The sequence below is a fragment of the Centruroides vittatus genome, unplaced genomic scaffold (genome assembly GCF_030686945.1).
Source record: "Centruroides vittatus isolate TY-2023 unplaced genomic scaffold, ASM3068694v2 contig_905, whole genome shotgun sequence".
Lineage (NCBI taxonomy): Eukaryota > Metazoa > Arthropoda > Arachnida > Scorpiones > Buthidae > Centruroides > Centruroides vittatus.
In genome coordinates, this window is record NW_027122595.1 from 245,832 (window position 1) to 261,032 (window position 15,201).

Genomic DNA, 15,201 nt, shown 5'->3' on the forward strand with positions numbered 1-15,201 from the left:
CAAAAAAGTCTGCTTAATAATGGTAAAGAGTTAATTCCAATATTTAAACTTAACTTTTAAACATTCCTCGTTATTTTGAAATATACTCATAAAAAGGAAAAACTAGTAGTAATGGGGTAGAATGCAACCTTTACTGTCATATCACAAAAAGGTCCTAATATTATTTCTCCAGCCGTTATATAACGTATAACAGAGGAAAAGTATGGTAAGTTGTCAAAAATAACCCCCAAGATTTTTACATTTTTGAAACTTGGGACCTTCATTGAGAAATGTAAAAAAGTTAGGAGGATTTTTTCTGTATGTATAGATGTTAGATTTTTCTTTCTGCATGCACATACGCATGCATGAGACTGCTCACCACTTAGTGCAATCACATTGCCCTCATTTGACAATTCATTGAGTGAAACAATCGCAGCCCTATGTGCCTACACACTGCATGAAATAGAAAGTGATTTACAATGAATTATGGGAATTTTTTAAATGGCAGAAAAACTTTCAACTTAAAATAAAGTTTTATATTTTTCAATCTAATTTTGTATTTTTTTGACATTTAATACTAATGTCTTACCTAGCCTGCCACTATTTAAAGCCATTTTCTTCCATACTTCTGTTTTCATATTCTCATTTCTAAACTTGGATCTTTTTTTTGTCATAACAAATAGGATGGCATCTGATATCCCCGAACAGTTTTTCAACAGCAGTATCAGACAATCTAATATTTGCTATTTATTTTAGTTCTTTTTTTGTACTTTTTTGAAATTTCCACACCATGCCATCTATAGTAGTAAGGACAATGGGTAATATGTCATGTACTGTACATTTGTAATTATGGCTGATGCATGCCAATTGACTGAGACAGAATTGCCACACACAAATATACATTGTCTACTGTTAGTACTCTGTCACCAAAGTGCTTGAAGGAAATTCTAATTGGAAGGTGATTTTACATAGTAACAGTGACAAAGGCAACTGCCTCAAATTCAAGCTAAGTGGAAAGCCAGCATAAATATGTGTATATGGGGAGGCATGATTTTGTTCACCCACTTTTAAGCTTAATAATTCCTGTGCAATTAACAAACATTTTTGAAATTTTGCAGGGAGATTTGCTTACCAGGGAATTGATGCTATTAAATTTTAGTAGTTAAAGGATAAGGTAATGAAGAAATAGAGGAGGGGTCATGTGTCATATCTTGAGTGGGATCAGACTTAATGAAGATTTATTCTTGTTATTTGCATTTACAAGTTTTTTTTTACAAACTCATCTCTACCCTCAAAATTAAGCTTTTTACCATTTTATAATAATTAATAATATAAAAAGTTGTTTTAATAAACTTTCATATTAGATGGCACCTCACACAATTTTAATTCTTGCTGACAAAGTTACACAATTTATTTTTTAAATCTAAGAAAATTTTATTAGAACATCCATGCATTGTTATTATTAGCTTAATTTCTGCAATTACATCACTCTTATATAGCAACTTTCCCTACTACTATTTCAATTTAACTATTCTTGTAGAAATTTAATATTATAAACTCTGCATTACGTTTAATCTTTTATAAAGTTTTTTGATTTTATCTGCTTCATATCCTTTATTCAAAATTTTTGTTGTATGATTTACATTGTTCAGAACTATTTGATTGTAAATAAAAGTATATTTCTGCTATTTCATCAGACTGTGAAGAAGTAGCCAAAAAAATACTTCTATATAATATATGAAAGTTTGACTTGACTAATGTAATTTAGAATGCACTTAGGTGCATCGCCCGTAATTACTGGGGCTTAAATCATCAAAACAGCAGGACAATCTACAAGGGGGCCGTAGAGCCAATTCTCACGTATGGCTGTGAGATCTGGGGCCATGCTGTTGCCAAGACCCACATACGCTGTAAACTCCTCTCAGCACAACGGACCTCAGCCATTGCAATTACCAAATCCTATAGAACAGCTCCTACGGATGCCCTATTGGTTATTGCAGGGCTACTCCCTATTCATCTGACTATCTTATACAGGTATATTAAGAATCTCTTCATAAAGATGATCACAGCAGACATCAATCAAGATCAACTCCATAAACACATCTCCGACTTAAAGCTTCCTGATCTTACCCACTCTCTTGTCAATGAAATTGTTAAGAATGGTATTGACCTTAACACGAAAATGGAAAACAAACACCCAGCCAATAATATCTCTAGCAACTTTTACCTCAAAGAAACCTCTATCCCGAACGGCCTCAACTTCTTTACCGACGGCTCGAAAACGTCAGATGATGTAGGTGCCTTAGTATGCCTCAAAGATTCTTCAAAAAGGAACTTTTGGCAAGCAGTATACAAACTGCATAAAAACTGCTCTATTAACCAGGCAGAATCACTAGCAATCTTCAACTCATTAAAGTATATTCATACTAATATCCAATGGCTACAACACAGGACAATCAATATTATCAGTGATAGCCGGATTGCCCTCCATCAAATTAAAAATGAAAATGTCAAACTCCCCATAATTGAAAACAGCCTCAAGTTAATATATGCACTCGAAGACTCCACCAAAATAAACTTCTACTGGATAAGAGGTCACTCTGGAAACGTCGGGAATGATAAAGCTGACCACTTGGCCAAAAAAGCTAAGGATATTGCAACGAATTGCAACCACTCGTCACTCCCAATGTCCTATCTCTGTAGCAAACTTAATAATATCATCATGGACAGGTGGCAAAATGAGTAGGATAAAAGCAACACCGGTCGCATCACTCATGAATTCATCCCTAATGTTAACAATAGGATGTTTAACAAACACCTAGAAACCTCGCATGCTCTCACTCAGATTATGACGGCACATGGTAACTTTAAGGCCTACCTTTGTCGTTTCTTAAAGAAAGGCAACGGTCTGTGTGACTGCGGTGTAGAAGGTGATGACCCTCATCACCTTATCTTTACTTGCACTAAGTACGTTACTCACCGCTCTCATCTGAGGCAACTGGTGGAAAAAGACGGGCACCACTGGCCCTGTAAACTAAACACCTTCATCGACAATAGGAAAATCTTCCGTGCCTTTACAAACTTTGTTCACAACCTTAATCTTATGAACTATCAACAGACCTTCTTAAGCAACTCATAATTCCACATCCTCGTTGCAGTGTTACCATGCTCCTATTCAGCCTAGTGTGTTGTATCCTGTTTAACTTTGGCATCATCGAGCTCTTTCTCATCATGTTTAACCATTATATTTTATTTATCCTTTATCATAAGGCTACCATTGTATAATGTACTGTACATTCTTTGCTTATTGTATAACCACTGTATTTCGTCTCCCCCCGTATTATGTACAATCTCCGTATCCTGTACCGTTCATCCTCTGTTACATTTTTATCCACTGGTCTTTGTATTTCTGCTGTTTTATGTTCAACATCCGTTCTACGTAACTTCCTTGCCATACCCTGTATCTTGGTGCATCATTTTCCGACACCTATCCCTTACTAACCTCTACCTCCTCTCTCCGGTTCCCTGCTGCTATGGTTATTCCTGTAGCTCGCTCCCCCTAATCGGTTACCGTCGCGTCTTACCCCCTTTTTGTTTACTTTCTACTTGCGGTCCCTTCTGTTTCAATTGCATCCTCCTCAGTTCCCGGCAGACGCCCTACAACCCTCCTTTCCTCCTTTTTTTTTTTTTCCTCCTCACCCCCACCCACCCCACTCTCTACTACCTTACCTATCCCCCTTTCTTTCCCAAGGCTATACCATTGAGTCAGGCCTTTCCTTTAACATCCTATCCTAATGTAATTTAGAGATACATTGAATTTTTTTCAGATATTGATGAAGAAATAGCTAGATCATTTTTTCGAATCTTTTTGTAATAGTGGCTCCTCCCAACTTGGTAGTTTTTTCTTGCATCACCTCTACTTCTTTATCAATGTAGATTTATTGTGCTTTTCATAAGTTTAGTAATACATGTAAGAAGTGTTACAGTGGTGCACAGTCCTATATTTCACAGTATCCCTAAACTGTTGTAGCAGCACTCTAGTGTGCTGCAGCATACTGGTTGAAAACTATTGTTACATAAACTTTATAAAAGTTGTATTTATCTAAAACATTTAGCATTTCAAATTACTGTAACTAAAATTTTGAAATCAAATAATTTTTATAGATATTTCAATTATTTAACATTTTTAATAGATCTTAGCTTTGTCCTTAGATAATGAAGCCAAGTTAAATATTTTAAAAATTTTTGATTAAAAATGTATCTAATTAAAAACAATTTATTTATTTGATGAAAGTTTAAAAAAAGACCTTATGTATCATGTTTTCTATAAATTACTCCATAAAGATGTTTTTCATAAACATACATTAAAGTTAATATAAATATTTAATAAATTGTTTAAGTTGTTCACTTTTTTACTTCTGTAAAGTTGTTAAACCTTTTCTAAAAACATTTAATCAACAGAATAAAAAAAAATCATCTAATTTAATATTATTTACTTATCTAATGATGATAAAGATATATTTTAATAAATTCACTTAAATATATTACTCATATGAATTATACGTAAATAATGTCTAACTCAATTTCTAAGGGAAAAAGTCTTAATTCTGATACATACTTCTAAATCTTCACTTAGTTCTTGAGCAGCCTTTAATTTGCTTTCATCCTCTTAAATAAAAATTATGTAATTAATAAAATATATGTAAAATGAGAACAAATTATTAAAGAAGTCAAAATAAATAAATTAAGCATAAAGTGTTGAATAAAAAAAGATAAAAGAACATGTTAAGAAAGTACATACACAAATATTAAAGCAACAAAGTAAGTACTGTACATTTAGTTACATACACACAGCACCCACTGCCAGGTAAAAGTCTTTAGCAAAACCCTATTTTCTCAAAATATTGATATTCTCTTCTCTATATGCAGCATACTTCATGACATATAAGCCCCAATAAACTATGCTTCTGAGCAAAACAGCAGAAAAACTATGAAATATCTGATTTTTAATTTTTCAATTTTAATGTTTAATAAAAATTTTTATTATAAAATGCAAATTTTTGCTGTTTTTTTATAACTATAAATTCTTGAAAGTATTGTAGTTTTGTTTTGAGTTGTGTATAGCCTTGTTATAGTTATAGTGTTGAGATGACATCACTTGACATATATTGATTTATTATATTTCAAATTCCATCAAGATATTTTTAAATTCAGTAAGATAGACTGGATTTAATTTCATAATCTTTCTGAATTTATTAAATGAAATGTTCACATATGATGGAGCATTGCAGTTAAAACTTATAGATTCACACTGGGATCAAGCAACATGGTGTGTATTCCAAGGCTGTGCTGAGCTGTTTTAATAAAACAACAAACTTTTTCTTTAATATTTAGTTTACAAAGTAAAAAAAGTCAAAATTACTGTTAAAATAAAAATTGATCAAAACAACTTTGTACAGTTTAAGTTTTGGATCAGTTTATTATCACTTAAAGGAGTGGAAAATAATTGAAGAAGGTCAAAAATATTCTTATAAACAATATGAATTCAAATGTTTCAGTTTTAAGATCATAAAATTGTAATTTAATAAATAATTATTAAATTACAATTTACATGAATGCAGATTAATTTGACTAAATATGTAGAAGAGTAAAATGTCTTTATTTACATACCTCAAAGCCTGTTACCAGTGTGAAACTCAAATAATATTAAAAAATATTCTATAACTTAAATATCTACAAAATATTAATTGGCATGGTTCATTTCTATTGGTCAAGGATTGCACTATGCAAAATATTTGCTTAGTGGCAATGTATATTACTTATCAGACTTAGACTCTTACTGATTTTGCCAATCCAATCCCAGCATTTTGAGTTCTTTTGTAATACTCTCCATATCTGTGTTACAATTTATAATAAGTTTTGTAAACAATATTCGTTTTGTATATATTAATTATATACAAAACGAATTATATTATATAACTACATAATGGTAAAACAACAGAAAATTCTGGAATTTAAAATAATGCAGAGCAAATTAATAAATACAGTGAAACCTCGCTTAAGGAGCACCTCACATGAGTATTTCGCATAACGAGCAAAACAAATTGTAAAAATTTGTCTCACTTAACAAGCACTGTTTTGCATAACAAGTAATGAGGAGAGGGGAAGTCCTGAATTGTGCGCATGTGACATGCTCCATCAGTCTGTGTTTAGCACTCGTTCCACTAGCATCTTAGTGTCGCTTGTGATCACATATCTTTCCAAACTTGTGTTCACACATATTACTTATAAACATCAACAACCATAGCCCGTTATATAATAAACATGCCAAACAATATGCCAAATTCTTGGGTCGTTAAATTTAATGACTGATTCCAAATTAAATTTTAGAAATGTCTGAATTAAAAATTAACTATTTATAATTATTAAATTTAATACGAGATGGAAACACAACTGCCTACCTCTAGTCAAATTAATTAATTTCTAATATTTAATTATAGCCTTTACATAACCCAAGAATTTGGCATATCATTTGTAATGTTTATCAAACATATTAGCTGTGATTTTGTTTTTTTTTTTTTTTGTTTCTGCAACTTGAATTCTCATTCCAGGATGGTTCATTCCACGATAGAAGAAAAAATGATGATGATTCACGCTCCTTAACAGTGTATATTGTACAATTTTTTTTTTGAATAAATGTTATACATAAAACATTTGAGCATTTTTTCAGTGTTGAACACATTATCATATTTTACATTTATTTCTATGGGAAAAATTGTTTTGCTTAAAGAGTGTTTTGCATTACGAGTAAGACTCTGGAACAAATTATGCTTGTTAAGTGAGGTTCCACTGTAGCTTTAAAAATATGCAGGTAGCATCTAACTTGATTAATTGTGCAAATGCAGTGATAGTCAATGAGACATCAAGAGCTGAACCTTGACACCAAGTAGCATAAGAAATATTTTTCTGTAAAATTTCAAATTTTTCCAACACACTTTACACCTAACTTTGGACTTTTATTTTTGTAAGGAGATTGAAGCATTTCAGTAAGTATTATATGGTCAATATAACTTTATGAAATTCCCTGAATTATTTGAAACATGCCTTTCTGATAAACATTTCTGCATCCTAAAAAAAAAGAGGGAACTGAAAGTGTAATTAACAAAGCTTTGAGAATTTTATAAAGAAATTTTAAAAACTGACTATAAATTAGTTATAAATTATTTGATTTGTAAGAATTTGTGTGTAATGAGTTTCAGAAGTTGCAGAACAATATGACAAGTATATTAACACAGCATAATATTGGTATTATATAAAAATATAAATATTTTTGAATAAATAATTTTATTTATTTATTTTTCTTTTTTAGCTTCTTTCTGACTTATTAATTGATTACCCTTCATAATAAAATTATGCAAGTTTAAACTAATACAGAAAATAAATAATGCAAAAATAATAATAATAAAGGCTTTTATAAAATAAAATAAATAAATAATAATAACAAGACTTTTATTTAAAATAATCATTTTCAGGCATTTACAAGAGAATATTGTAAATGACTGAGGATGATAATTTTAATGTCAACATTAATATTTTCAGAGAAGTGGAAAGAAACACAAAAATGGAAATAAACGCCTTTTGTTTGGGATTTACAACATAAAGAATTTCATTTTATCCAAAATATACATATAAATTTTATTTAATGTCAAATTATTTTTAAGATATGAATTAAACTTGAAATTCTCTTTTATGTTTATTTTGTAATACTATAAAACATGTATTTAAAAATTACAAATTTTCATTTTTTTAACAATGTAAAAATCAACAGGCTTTTAAACTAATTTATGTCTATTAATTCCACATATTTTAGTTTTAATTTAATTTAGTTTTAAAATTACAAATTTCAACTATAAAAAGTTTTCCATTACCAGAGTATTCACACAATTTTTTCAAACCCAACTATTTTATCAAATCATGTTTATTCCATTTTAAGTAAAAAGTTTATTTAGAATCTGTAAATTTTGAGAAGTCTTAACCCTTTCCCGGCCAGGGTACCGATCTATCGTCACCCTAATTGTTTTGCAAAACGGCCAGGGTACCGATTCATCATTACCCTGTTAAAAATCGATTTTTATAAAATTTATCGACAACAGATGTCAGCACTTGATGGTATCGTCTTGTTTATCGTCTGTTTCACATATTTTTGTCCAGGTGGTGTTTTGTTGACTTAAAAAATTTTAATTATCGATGGTTTTTCCTTAATTTTTCATTTTCTGATTATTTTTTATTTTATTTTTAGCATATTTATGCAATAATATTACTATAATAAGTTCATTAATGCTATAATAAGTTTATTCAGCTATAATATGTTAATGCATCATAAATATTCAAGTTATGACCTTCAGTTCTGATATTTTATATATTTTTTTAATTTTTAATTTGTAATTATTTTTTAAATCTAAAATATCCGAAAATGTTACATCTATTGCTACTAGTAATCATATGTTTATTACAAAAATAAATAATCTTGTTTGATATAAAATGAATAAAGTATATTAGTTCATTATATTAGTTGAAAGCAGAATAAAGTTCAGATTTTATGCAAATGTTTGATATAATGTGCGATAATTTCACAATGAATAAACGTACATGCATAAATGTTATATCAAATTGTACAGAACAATATTGTACGTTGTATTGGCTCAGTGACAATAAGAATGAAGTAACCAGGCAATGTTAATTTTGACAAATAGTAACAAATTTTCAAGTCTGAATGTCAGTTATCATATATTATTTTTTTTTCTCATAAATTTTTCAAACAAACTTTATTGAAATATGTCATATTTAAAACTAACTATATTGATAAATATATGTGATTTTTTTCATATGAATAAAATAATAATTTAATTTTTAGTGAATTTTTAAAATAATACTGCCTGACGTATATATATATATAAATAAACAACAACTAACCCGTTACATATAAAGATCAACAACTGCCGAATTATCAGGCTAGCAAATGGCTATAGTAATATTAATAATTAAAGTTAATTTGCTACTAGAGTTAGGCGTTAGGCGCCATCTCTTGCTAAATTTAATAATTAGAATTTTAATTAAATAATTTAAATAAATTTAGGCCTAACTGGAAGAAAAGAATCGGCCCGAAGCGGGATTCGAACCCGCAACTTCTGCTATCCGTGCAGACACGTTACCAGTTACGCTACCCGGACCTTCGCTCCGATCTTCCCTTCCAGTTCATATAAGATTACCGTACCACCATCGACGGTCATTACAATGCCGGCTGGGGACACATTAATTGCCCACGTCCCCCAAAGGCACTCAACCGGCCATCGCAAACCCCGGCAAGGCGTATATATATATATATATAAATAAACAACAACTAACCCGTTACATATAAAGATCAACAACTGCCGAATTATCGGGCTAGCAAATGGCTATAGTAATATTAATAATTAAAGTTAATTTGCTACTAGAGTTAGGCGTTAGGCACCATCTCTTGCTAAATTTAATAATTAGAATTTTAATTAAATAATTTAAATAAATTTAGGCCTAACTGGAAGAAAAGAATCGGCCCGAAGTGGGATTCGAACCCGCAAATTCTGCTATCCGTGCAGAATTTCCGTGCAGCTTCTGATATCCGTGCAACTTCTGCTATCCGTGCTTATTTAAATTATTTAATTAAAATTCTAATTATTAAATTTAGCAAGAGATGGCGCCTAACGCCTAACTCTAGTAGCAAATTAACTTTAATTATTAATATTACTATAGCCATTTGCTAGCCCGATAATTCGGCAGTTGTTGATCTTAATACTGCCTGATTCAACTATTTTGACCTTGGCCGTTTTACAAAATAAGGGGGCGTGGCAAACGGCAGGCTAAGGGTTAAAACAATACTGTCAGATAGTCATAACAGTTAGCTTGAAAACAAACAACAATGACACAAAAACATTTTGTTATAATGAAAATACTATCCTTTTTTTATAGCCAACTTCAGTCAGCACAAAATATTGTAGTTAATATTAAAATTAGTGGTAAATTAACATGAAATATTAATATTTCATTTAATTTCCAAAAAGATATTATAAAAAGTTTAAAGCTTCTAGACTAGTTGTTCTCAAAAGATGCACCCACAAGCTTCAAATAGATGTCCCATTTATATTATGAAAGTGTATTTTTAAAAAAATGAGAATAAACCCATTTGCATGAAGATTTATTACATCCATGACAAACTAATAACTAAGTTAGTCCTATAAGGTGGCAGTTATTATATAGTACCCAATAATTTAAATTTAAAATATATTAAAATATTTTTAATTTTGTATATGAAGTGCACCAGAAAAATTTTTATGTTTTAAAGTATGACAGAGCCAAACAAGACTGTTCTAGACCATCTGTTCTAGAATAAGAAATTTTTATAAGCACTTAAAATTCAAATTTTTTACCAAATTATTATGAGTTTCTAAAAATAAATTATTAGTTTATATTTAATAAAAAGAAATGATTTTCAAAATCAATTACTTGCAGCAGGATCAACTAGCATTGATACGAATGAACGATAGGTATTCATCTGTGTAACTGGGTCCTGTTGAGTAAGAACTGATGGTACCATTCCAGGCATTTTGACTTTCAGTTCTTATTTAACTTTTCTTTCTTCAAGTAACTATTTCTTCTACTATAGTTATTTCTTTATAAAACATCCATCACAACCTATTATAAAATATTTAAAATAGTTTTTCAAGCTGTAATAATAATATAATATAATCAATTATTTAAACATTATGTATTAGAATGTATAATCAATAGATTTTTAAAGTAATTCAATATTAACAAACCACATATATCTTAAAACAAACTTACTAAAATGTATTAATTTGTTAAAATATCATTTGTGTATTCCTTAAAGTAATAACTTATATTTATTATAAAGTAACCAGATATGTTAGGTTGAAATGCGAGACGCTTCTGTGTTGTGGGAGCTAAAAATGGGGTGGACCTCCAACATACATATATATAATAACTAATTCATTAATAAATAATTTAGTAGAAAAATATATAAATACATAAATGCATAAATAAACAATTTTTTTTTCTGTAAAGAGGTTTTTTTTTTCACAACTTGATGACACTGTTTGTATATCTGTCATGGTATGCCTAGAACAGCCACTAGGGGCACCTCTAGATATTATTTAAATTAATAATAAATTCAGTATATTATTATTGCAATAGGAATTTATTATTTATACCATGGAATGACACCGTTGCTGCTAGAATGCCCACTAGGGGGCGTCTTGGGCCACTAGTAGTAAAAGAAAACAACTTTGTGCTCTTGACAACTTGCGAACATGTTGAAAATGTTACATGACCAAATGTGGGACACTTTCCGGGACGGTGTTCAATGTGGAACTAACAACCCAAATCCAGGACAGTCCCGTGCAATCTGGGACGTCTGGTCACCTTAATTTATTAACTACATTTATTATTTTTTAATGCATAGCTTTGAAAAATAAACGCAATTAACTTTCCTATTTTTTTGACATGGAATTATTATAAGAAATTGTTTCCAATAACTTATTTATAACATAATTTATGTAATATAATTGCAATATATAATTTATTTTTATTAATTTTTCTGGATAGTTCGCCCAATGATTTTTATTTAGGTTAATAATTTCTTTAATTGATTATTTATTGTCGGTTTTGCAAATTTTGTATTTGTGTATTTATATTCTATAATAATTCATTATAATATCATGGTGGTTTTTTTTACTGTTGTATATTGATCTCTGTAATTCTTTTTTATAAGTTTGTATTCCCTAATTCACTCCCAACAACCTTTGAAAAAACCAGTAATAGTTAATTGAAAACAAACGTTTTCGACCGTTAACTCAGTCTTCTTCAGGTTCTAACTATTGAGATTCGTTACAAGTTCAAAACTCTTTCAGAACGTATTCAAACTTTCAAATAGAACCATTGCGCGTTTGTGTTGCCATGGTATCATACATACTGTTGACATACATAATACGTGTGGTGCAATAACACAATGTAATTACATTCCGTATATAAACGAAGGGATAGGGATGTACATTAAATAGAGCTGTGTGGAACTTCCCCTTCGTAACAAAACTTCCAAGCTTGAGAAATGTTACACGCATCTTTAGAATTGATGCAGGTTGTGCGCAGTCCAGCTTTGTATATTTCCAGAGTTTCCAGGGATCGCAGATGGTCCAATCGGTGGGAGAATTTAATCAATTCTGCGTTTTGCAGATCAGCACTTATGCCTGGGGGTCGAGGCATAGGTGGAGAAAGCATTGGTGCCTCTGTTGCAGTCAATATCATACTTGTGCTCGCATAGACGCTTGTCGAGCGACCGTTTTGTTGAACCGATGTATAAAAGCTCTCTTTGGAATCTGCCATCCCATAATGGAACAGAGTATACCCCCGGTGCCATTCTTTTATCTACATTGTCCTTGGAGTTGCGCATGAGGTCATATATAGTGTTACGCCTCTTGTAAGTGATCTTTTTGTTAGTGTATGTGGCAAATTCCCTGTAAATGGAGTCTAGGTATTTATTATATTCAACCACAACAAGTGATTGAGTGATACTGGAGTCGTTAGTGCGTGTGTTGGTGTTGTCAGTAAGATGCATTTGTGCATAATATGCAGACGCAAGGTTATGAACCAATGTATGGCTACGGCCGTGTCTTGTGGCTATGTTCTGGATGCGCTCTATTTCAGATATGGTGTCCTCGATTTTGGAGTGGTGCGTGAACGCTCTTTTCGTAAGGGCCCGGAAGGCAGCTACCTTGTAAGAGAAGGGGTCCTCTGAAACAGCAGGGATGAATAATGGCGTGTAGCAAGGCTTGTAATGGACCTTAGTAGATATTCTGTTGCCATCTACTTGCATATGGATATCTAAGAAGTTTGCATTTGAGTTGCTTATTTGGTCAAGCATGATGTGGAGTCCATATGGGTTGTTATTCATTGCATCGATGAACCTGTTTATATTGGGCTTAGTTTTCCATAAAATAAAGATATCATCGATGTACCTCCTATAAATATGTATGTCGGAATTAAAGAGGGGTATGATTCTTTGTTCCAGTTTTCTAATGACGCAACTCGCATAAATCGGGACAGCGGACTGCCCATCGGAACACCACGTTTCTGAAGATATGTTTTGTCGTTGAAACAGAAAAAGGAAGTGTACCACAGAATGTGGGCTAGTTCTAAGACTAGTTTACAGTGCGTTCCATGCGACGTTAGTAAGAGGTCTCTAATCGCGTAAAAGCACGGTTGGATTTTTATCGATGGGTACAATGAAACGAAATCGAGAACAGTGATGTATGCCCGGTTGGTTACTTTGAGGGGTCTCAATGCGTCTAATAATTCTTGTGGGTTCCTGACTATCCAGGGATAATTGTTTAAGTCGTAAATTATGTGCTTGTGCACCGCCGCATCCAGCTCTCTAATGGGGGATCTTGCCTTGTCAAGGACCGATCTCAAGGATGGTGTATCTTTGTGAGTTTTAGCGAACGCAAATAGCATGGGGGTATCAGGGGAAAGCACCACTGCCCTGTTAAGGTTCATCTCTCTGGCTAAACAAGTGTGTGTAAATCTTTTCACATGTGCTTGTAGCTTATTGACAAATCCATCATCGATGTGTTCACATTCTGTGTCGTTGATGTATGTTTGCATCATGGAAGTGTATGTTTCTTTCTTCAATAACACGAGAGCCTTGCTTTTGTCTGCCTTGAGAATGATTATGTTACGATCCTTTAACCATTTTTTGGATTTGGAAACCTGTTTCCACATCGTATCCTTCTGTTTCTGATTGTTAGCAGCTATTATCTTGAAGGCAGATTTCCATCTGTAATATTCCTTGTGTACGTCATTCATTCCAGAAATGAGGTTTTCGACGTCAGGCATGACCTTTTCCGGTCGTATGCAAGGACCACGTGGTGCACACATAAGACCATGCGTTAAAGAACGGAGGAGGAAATAGTGCTGATCTGCAAAACGCAGAATTGATTAAACTCTCCCACCGATTGGACCATCTGCGATCCCTGGAAACTCTGGAAATATACAAAGCTGGACTGCGCACAACCTGCATCAATTCTAAAGATGCATGTAACATTTCTCAAGCTTGGAAGTTTTGCTACGAAGGGGAAGTTCCCCACAGCTCTATTTAATGTACTGTACATCCCTATCCTTCGTTTATATACGGAATGTAATTACATTGTGTTATTGCACCACATGTATTACGTATGTCAACAGCATGTATGATACCATGGCAACACAAACGTGCAATGGTTCTATTTGAAAGTTTGAATACGTTCTGAAAGAGTTTTGAACTTGTAACGAATCTCAATAGTTAGAACCTGAGGAAGACCGAGTTAACGGTCGAAAACCTTTGTTTTCAATTAACTATTACTGGTTTTTTCAAAGGTTGTTGGGAGTGAATTATTTGATTACACCAGTACACAAGTCGATGATTAACCTTTGTATTCCCTGCATCATGGGTGAACCAGTATGCATAAATAAATAAAAATAAAATATAATTGCTAATACATATGACAATAATATAATAAATAAGTGAATTAATTTATAAAGTATAGTAAAACCTCAAAAGTTGGACACCCTGCTAACTTGGGCACTTTTCCCTTGCATCAGACGAAAATATACATATTATAATGTACACTCATGTGTAAAACTTAAGGATAATGTGGTGTAAGGTATTTATGACAGGAAAAACAAGGAGAATTTCCCATATATGCATTGCAAATGGTATCACTGCTAAAGTGTGAAAAAAGGTACACAGTCGGCAGCATGGACGACAATTGAGAATGGTGTGCAAATCAGAAAATGTACTCGTGTTAGTCCAGGAAACAAGGTGCGGCACAGGGAAATTAATAATGTGTGGGATCACCCCGCACTGCAAGACATGCATCACAATGTGAATGCATGCTGAGAATAAGGTTATCAAGAAGTGGTTGGGGTATGGCTTCCCATTCTTGGACCAGTGCTTCCCTGAGCACAGGAATGGACCTTGGAGCCATTTGATAATGTGCAATCTGCCTGCCAAGCATGTCCCATGCATGCTCTATTGGTTTTAAGTCCAGTGAGCGACTGGGCCAATCAAATCGTCTGATATCTTCTTCTGTTTCAAGGTACTCATCCACTGTACCCAGTCAGACTTAGACGTCA

At 32.2% G+C, this 15,201-nt stretch overlaps 1 protein-coding gene across 1 annotated transcript in view; it reads right to left on the reverse strand.

Annotated features, from left to right (window-relative positions):
* Nipped-A (Transcription-associated protein Nipped-A) overlaps window positions 1–15,201 on the reverse strand; it is a 188,985-nt gene that overhangs the window by 161,049 nt on the left and 12,735 nt on the right. The window contains 2 exon segments of the mRNA XM_067281093.1: window positions 4,598–4,647; window positions 10,519–10,707. Coding sequence (XP_067137194.1) covers window positions 4,598–4,647; window positions 10,519–10,618 — 150 coding nt within the window. The 5' untranslated portion in view covers window positions 10,619–10,707.